Source organism: Mustelus asterias, chromosome 3 (genome assembly GCF_964213995.1).
Source record: "Mustelus asterias chromosome 3, sMusAst1.hap1.1, whole genome shotgun sequence".
Taxonomy (NCBI): Eukaryota; Metazoa; Chordata; class Chondrichthyes; order Carcharhiniformes; family Triakidae; genus Mustelus; species Mustelus asterias.
The window spans coordinates 148,159,642-148,167,441 of record NC_135803.1 but is presented as its reverse complement, the minus strand read 5'-3'; the positions used below and the strand labels follow the sequence as shown (position 1 = coordinate 148,167,441).

The 7,800-nt window shown below is 45.9% G+C and overlaps 1 protein-coding gene across 2 annotated transcripts; it reads left to right on the top strand.

Annotated features, from left to right (window-relative positions):
- Window positions 1-1,752: 1,752 nt before the first annotated feature.
- On the top strand, window positions 1,753-7,561 carry inka1a (inka box actin regulator 1a). 2 transcript variants are annotated; one of them, XM_078209914.1, is made up of 3 exons: window positions 1,753-1,956; window positions 3,770-3,948; window positions 6,420-7,561. In XM_078209914.1, exons 2-3 carry the CDS (start codon window positions 3,946-3,948, stop codon window positions 7,395-7,397), a joined length of 981 nt encoding a protein of 326 aa, XP_078066040.1. In that variant the 5' UTR covers window positions 1,753-1,956; window positions 3,770-3,945; the 3' UTR covers window positions 7,398-7,561. The 2 variants fall into 2 exon arrangements, with proteins under 2 accessions (XP_078066040.1, XP_078066039.1); XM_078209913.1 differs by lacking the exon at window positions 3,770-3,948.
- Window positions 7,562-7,800: the final 239 nt, after the last annotated feature.

The following is a 7,800-nucleotide window of genomic DNA, read 5'->3' as shown; positions in this document are numbered from 1 at the left end:
GCCAATCAACCTAACCCGCACATCTTTGAACTGTGGGAGGAAACCGGAGCACCCGGAGGAAACCCACGCAGACACGGGGAGAATGTGGAAACTTCACACAGACAGTGACCCAAGCCGGGAATCGAACCTGGGTCCCTGGCACTGTGAGGCAACAATGCTAACCACTGTGCCACCGTGCCACCCCAATCTTAAAGTTACAGAGCCAATGCTTAGAGTGGACTAGGCAAACTCAAATCCATTCTTTGCTTACTCCAAAAACCAAATTCAAATTCAAATTGAATCCAATTCATGGTCTCCACAAGAGAGACAAACAAGATCCAAGCTGAAGGCAAAATACTGGGGATGCTGGAATCTGAAACAAAAACAGAAAAAGCTGGAAAGTCTCAGCAGGTCTGACAGCATCTGTGGAGAGAGAATAGAGCCAACGTTTCGAGTCTGGATGAACCTTCGTCAGAGCTTTGTCCAAGCTGACAAGATAAGACATTACACCCTATCTTGGGCTTGATCTGATGCTTGATATTAGCCAAAAGGCTGAGTTCAAGGAATAGATATTGACCAGGATACTGGGAGTGTTCAACTGCTCCCTGGCGTCCAGCCGAGAGGACAGATGGAACCTCATCCCAAAGAGTACACCTCTGACAGTGCAGCACTCCCTCAGTCCTCATTGGTTTGCATATCCAAGTCCTCCAGTGGGTTGAACACAGTGCCTTTCTCACTTATGAAGCCATGATGTGGAGATGCCGGCGTTGGACTGGGGTGGGCACAGTAAGTAGTCTCACAACACCAAGTTACAGTCCAACAGGTTTATTTGGAATCACGAGCTTTCAGGGAGCTGGTCTCTCTCACCTGAGGAAGGGGCAGCGCCCCGAAAGCTTGTGATTCGAAATAAACCTGTTGGACTTTAATCTGGTGTTGGTGAGACTTCTTACTAAAGAGGCGACACAGGTACCAACCGAGGCAGCTGCTGACAAATTATAGTCCTCAGCACCCTCCCCCCCAATATCTATAAACTCCCCTGCACCCCATATTGCCCTAACTACAACAAGAATGGCAGGAGATTGTGGAAACAATACGATTTCCTTCCTCGATTCCTGGGGCCAGTCGCCCATTCCTGGGATTTCCATTGGGAGGGCAGTGAGGGAGTGACAAATAGCGGGGTCTTCACCCAGAATCTGGGCAAACCCCCCCTTTCTCCCCTCCCCACAGACTGAGAAAACAGCGAGAACACGTTACTCGAAATCCGAGGGCTGTGGAAGAGCTGAACTCTGTGGACACCTTGGACTTTAACCTGGTGTTGTGAGACTTCTTACTGTGCTTACCCCAGTCCAACGCCGGCATCTCCACATCATGACACCTTCTAATGGAGATTTGTCCCTGTAATTCACAACGCAGGCTCACAAATGCAGAAAAAGTTACAAGCAAGCAGGTCATCGCAAACTTTCTGAAAAGTTCCAACGTGCTTAACTCCAATATTATATATAATATATTAAAGTTCACAAAACGGCATTTATTGAATGCAAATATTGAGTGCATGGGCCCCTTAATTGTGACACTTGGCGGAGTGCCAATTTTCCCCCACGTTGTGAATCTTGGCGATAGATTCTGGGATAAGGTTACAGAGCCGGGCGATTGGCCCGTGTCTCACTCCGAGAGACGGAGCTGGGTCCCGATAGGCTGCCTTTTTAAATAGGGGAGGGAGGGAGAGGAGGGGACCCTCCCTGTATAAAATATACACCAGCCAAAATTTGAAACAAAAATTGAGGGGGAGAAATCCGACAAGCCCAAGCCAAGGGGAGGATTGAAAAGAACCGAAGCCGCAGCAATTTTTCCAATGTAGGGGGGTGCTGAGACTATTCACGGTGCAAGAGCTGGGAGAGGGGCGGCTACACACAAAAGGCATCGGTGATGCAGGACGCCAAACTGGATGATTTCATTTGTCATCTCCGCAAAGAAATGGTGAGTTACCGAGAAAGAAATGGAACACTTTCAGCGGAGATTTAATGTTGAATGTAGCGTTCACAGTTAGTTCTTTTAGAGTTACTTTTTTGTTAAGGAGATGACAAGGCTCAGAGTAAAAATCCAGTGTCGTCCTTGGGAACTCTGGTTATTAAGAAAAAAAATCCCTTATGCCAGATTTTAAATTCTCTATTATTGCCAATTCATGTAATATTGGAAATGTTAATGTATTTGTCAGCTCCTGGCACCTAACAACCAATGTCCCCATGGCATGACATTATGTTTTTATTTATTTTTGCTTAGTTCTGTGGTTTTATAAAGGAGCTGTGGTCCCGGACGATAAGAGAGAGAGAGAGATACACAGGGGGCAAATGCGAGTTGGGGAGGAAGCATAGAGGGTGCGGATTAAAGCATTTATCTGACCCTGACATTACACATATCAAGCCAATGTGGACCCCCCTCCCCTTTTTAATTGGGGGGTGAATTTGGAAAGTTACTGAGGAGAGAATGCACAGTCTCCCTGTATGAAATGTATAGCACCAAGCAGGCCAGGTGAGCAGTAAGCGTGTCCAGGTGTTCCCTACAGTTAACATGTTCTTACCTGCCCGCAGCGTCTGTGCAGATAGAATGGAATGTCTACGAGGGAGAGACTCTGACCCTTTCCTTACTCATCTCTTAACTTCTTGGAAACAATGAGGGTGCCCGTGTGGCCTTTTGGAAAGGGGGCTCAATCATTACCTCCCAGTCCATCTATTCATGGGGAATTTGCAGTTACAACCTCGATCATCAATAACTCTCCAGGATTGGTTGGGGGAAGAGTTCTTTTGGCGGGAGGGAGGAGGAAGTTCTGTCTTTCACCCCCTCTTCCCAATTGTACCATCACTTTCTTTTTCTCCAGCTCTAGATGTTGGGTCAGGGATGGTGTGGAGCATGTTTGAGCTAGTCATCTGGAAGCAGTGATGGGCCGAGTGGTTTTCTGTTCTGGAAATCATTAAACTGTAATGAGCACAGATATGAATGGGTTGGAACCTGGGATCTTGCTGCCCTGTGTGGCTCAATCCGACATGGCAAAATGCATTTCCCTATTGAGTCAGCAGAGGGAGCCGGGTGGACACTTTTCCAAGTCCACCGCACTGCACTTGGCACCCCAGGCTTAGACTGGATCAGGCATGAGTCCAGAGGAAGTTAACTCAATATTTGATATTGGCTGGTGTAGGGGGGCAGTTAAATAAATGCAGTGCAATATATCTTTATTAAAAGGAGCACCTACATACCCAGAGTAGCTTTTAGAATCCTACAATGCAGAAGGAGGCCATTCGGCCCATCAAGTCTGCACCGGCCACAATCCCACCCAGGCTCTATCCCCATAACCTCATGCATTTACTCTAGCTCGTCCCCCTGACACTAAGGGGCAATTTAGCATGACCGATCCACCTAACCCGCACATCTTTGGACTGTGGGAGAAAACCGGAGCACCCAGAGGAAACCCACGCAGACACGAGGAGAATGTGCAAACTCCACACAGACAGTGACCCAAGCCGGGAATCGAACCCGAGTCCCTGGTGCTGTGAGGCAGCGGTGCTAACCACTGTGCCACCGTGCCGCCCATGGTGGTGTACAAGTCCTAGATTTGGAAACCAGTGTTGTTGTGGCATTGAGGCCTCACAGACATGCTGAACTGCTCATGGCCAACGTTTTAATTTAATCTAAAAATATTTATTTTAAGAACAATAACTTAATGGGAAAAGATTAAAATCCACTTCAGTTCATCTCATAGGGAATATTTCTGAAAGTTATTTTTGATGTGTTATAGATTTCACTCCATCTTCCTTCCCTTGATACCCGGCTGAGGGAATGGGCCCATTCGCACATGCTCGCTGATAATCCATTTAGCATTGCTGCTTGCACACAATGGAAGTCCCGCAGACGTCAGGACACTACAAAGTCTGGATCTAACTAGATCTTCATGATACTGGGGCTCAGACAGTAATGGTAATTATTGTGGGTTTTAGTGGATTGGAAGGCAGATTGGTATGGGAGTAAAGTTGGGCAGTGCTAGGTGTACTGGAAGGGGAGTAGGCTGTTCAGCTCCTCGAGCCTATCACTGAGAGTGATGGCTGATCACAGAATCTACAGTGCAGAAGGAGGCCATTTGGCCCATCGAGCCTGCACTGTCCACAATTCCACTCAAGTCCCAGCCCCCTAACCCCATGTATTTATCCTGCTAATCCCCCTGACACTAAGGAGCAATTTAGCATGGCCGATCAACCTGCACATCTTTGGACTGTGGGAGGAAACCGGAGCACCCGGAGTGAACCCACGTAGACACGGGGAGAATGTGCAAACTCCACACAGGCACCCGAGGCTGGAATTGAACCCGGGTCCCTGGCATTGTGAGACAGCAGTGCTAACCACTGTGCCACCATGCCGTCATTTGTGATCCATTTGCTATGGTTCCATATCCTTTTATACAATTGTCTAGCAAGAATCTTTCAATCTCAGATTTTAAATTATTGAACTAGCATCTGCTGCTTTACATGGGGGAGTTTCAAACTTCCCTTTGCATGAAGATGGAGATATACATCGAATATACAGCACAGAAAGAGGCCATTTGGCCCATCGAGTCTATGCCAGTGTTTATATAATTCTCAAGCCTTCTTCCATCTTTCCTTATCTCAATCTGTCATCGTAACCCTTCTCCATCATATGCTTGTCTAGCTTGCCCTTGAATGCAGCTGTACAATTCACGTCAACCATTCCCTGGGGTAGTGAGTTCCTCATTCTCACCACTCTTTGGGTAAAGGGGTTTATCCTGAATTTCCATTTGGAATTCTTGGTTACTGCTGTATCTTATGCACCTGATTTCATGTTCCATGTATGCACAAGTATTAACATATATACTGACAAGTATGTGCAACACTTGCAATGCATGTAGACAGAGATATACATTCACACAAGAGGAATACTCATCTCGTAATGAACATCTGAATAAGGAGCGGTAGGCCATTCAACCCCTCGTGCCTGCTCTGCCATTTAATAAGATCATGGCTGATCTGATGGTAACCTCAAACCTGCATCCCACCTACCCCTAATAATCTATCACCCACTTGCTTAGCAAGATTCTATCCACTTCTGACTTTAAAATGTACAAAGACTGTTTCTTTTCAGGAACAGAGTTCCAAAGACTCATGACCCTCTGAGTGGAAAAAAATGCCTCCTTTCTGTCTTAAATGGTCGACCCCTTACTTTAAAACTGTGGCCCTTAATTCTAGATTCTCCCACAAGAGGAAACATCCTCTCCACATTCACCCTGTCAAGATCCCTCAGGATCTTATGTGTTTCAGTCAAGTCACCTCTTACTATTCTAAACTCCAGCGGACACAAGCTTAGCCTGTCCAAATCTTTCCTCATAAGACAACCCACCCATTCCAGGTGTTAACCCTCTCTGAACTGCTTCCAACGCGTTTACATACTTTCTTAAATAAAGTGACCAATACTGTACACAGTACTGCAAAGGTGGTCTCACTAGTGCTCTGTAAGGGTGGCATGGTGGCACAGTGGTTAGCACCGCTGCCTCACAGTGCCAGGGACCTGGGTTCGATTCCCGCCTTGGGTCACTATCTGTGTGGAGTTTGCACATTCTCCCCGTGTCTGCGTGGGTTTCCTCCGGGTGCTCCGGTTTCCTCCCACACTCCAAAAGATGTGCGAATTAGGTGAATTTGCCATGCCAAATTCTCCCTCCGTGTACCTGAACAGGTGCCGGAGTGTGGCGACGAGGGGATTTTCCCAGTAACTTCATTGCAGTGTTAATGTAAGCTGACTTGTGACTAATAAATTGACTTTGACTTTAACAACTGAAGCATAACTTCACTACTTTTGTAGTCAATCCCCGTTCAATAAATGATAACATCCTATTAGCTTTCCTAATTACTTGCATACGAGCCTTTTGTGATTCATGCACTAGGACACCCAGATCCCTCTGCATCAGAGCTCTGCAATCTCTCTCCATTTTGATATACGTTTTTGTTCTTCCTGCCAAAATGGACAATTTCACATTTTCTCACTTTATGCTCCACTTGCCAGATCCTTGTCCACTCATTTAACCTATCCATATCATGCATCAAATTCGGCAAACACTGAGGTTCCAGCACTGATCCCGCGGCACATCTTGCTAACCTGAAAAATACCTATTTATGCCTACTCTCTGCCTCCTGTTAGCCAGCCAAGCTTCTATCTGTGCCGATATGTTACCACTACAGCATGAGCTTTTATGCACATTCCCAGCCATATACAGACACCCATAGACAGTGAACTAAATTTAGAAATTATTTTTCAACAAATCAGAGGCCTTCCCTTCGGGATTTTATACTTTGATAGTTAGTATTAAACAATGCTAGAAAAATAATTACCTGCAATCAATTTGATTTACTTATTGTTTTCTTGTATTGTGTCCTCTGAACCAGATAAATATGAAAGAGGCAGGGGCTTGTCTTCGCGATCAAATGCAGTGTATGATGCAGGCATTGCAAGACCTAAAACAGATCCACAGCATCAGCAGCTTGAATCTGAAGGAGGAGGAGGTGCCGTTGCCCCCCGCCAAGGGGAGGAGCTCACACAGTTTTACTTCGGATGTCTCCGAATCGGACACCTACGACTCCGCATGTTGCCTGGTGTCTCCCAGAAGTGAAGAGGAAAGCAGCGCATCAGTATTCGCGTCACCCAGCAGTGAGAGAAGCTTAGAGTTTGACTCTGGTTACTCAGAGGCCTCTGGCCCCACCTTGACAAAGGCAGCCCGGGTAGGAAGCTCTCCATGTTTGAGGGAGAATAGACTCCCTCCCTCTGGAATCTTGAGGAATAAAATCGGCCTGGGACTAAACAAAAAAGTAAGACCAAAATCCACTTCCGATGTTTATTTGGAACAGTGCTCCTGGAAGATTTTCGATTACACGGATCCCAATGACTGGACAGTGAATTTGCTCTCCCAGAGCAGGAATAGGCAGCCCCTGGTACTGGGGGACAACTGTTTTGCAGATCTGGTGGAAAACTGGATGGACCTACCAGAGGAGGTTGATGAGATGACGGAACCAAAGGCCAAGGATCACTCCGGCAGATGGTTGGGGAAGCCTCACGAATTCATCCTGAACCTCTCTGGTAACGTCAGGCGTAAACTGGCCAACATCTCGAGGTCTGACAGGTCAAAGGGCACAGACCTGAAGCACCAAAGCAGCAGAGATAGCAGCCATGCGCATATGCTATCAAAGAGACTCTCTTGTCCGACAAATTTGGGTAATTACATGCCAAAGCTCTCTTATCTGAATCGTTCTCACTCTAACCTACCCCAGACGCATGAAGCATCAACAGACTTTGATAAGTTTATTGCTTTGATGAAAAGCAGAAGTAGGAAACCAATTATTTGCAAGGACACAATTAGTTATGTATAAAGTAAACATGATGGACATTGACTCCTGTGCGTCTAACTTGAGGCACGTATTAATCTCATTTTTGTATCACTTTTTGATATAAGCCAAAATGTATATAGCCATGTAGTTTGTCAACATACATTTTATATTTTATACAATGCCTTAAAATAAACACAAGATTCTTCAACGGTTTTGTTTGACAACTCTTTGTTTATTTAGATGTCAAATTCCAGCATCGATAAATCAACACAATTCTATAAAGGTTGTGCCGTCTTTTCCATGGCACTCTGCAGATTTTGTCTTCATTACTATTTTCTAGTCTGTGATCTGACCCTCTCTACAGCTTTACACTTCAATTTGATTCAAAGCAGAACTTCAGCCAAAGCTCAACCACAATTGGCCCCCACTTTGCAAACAATTAGCA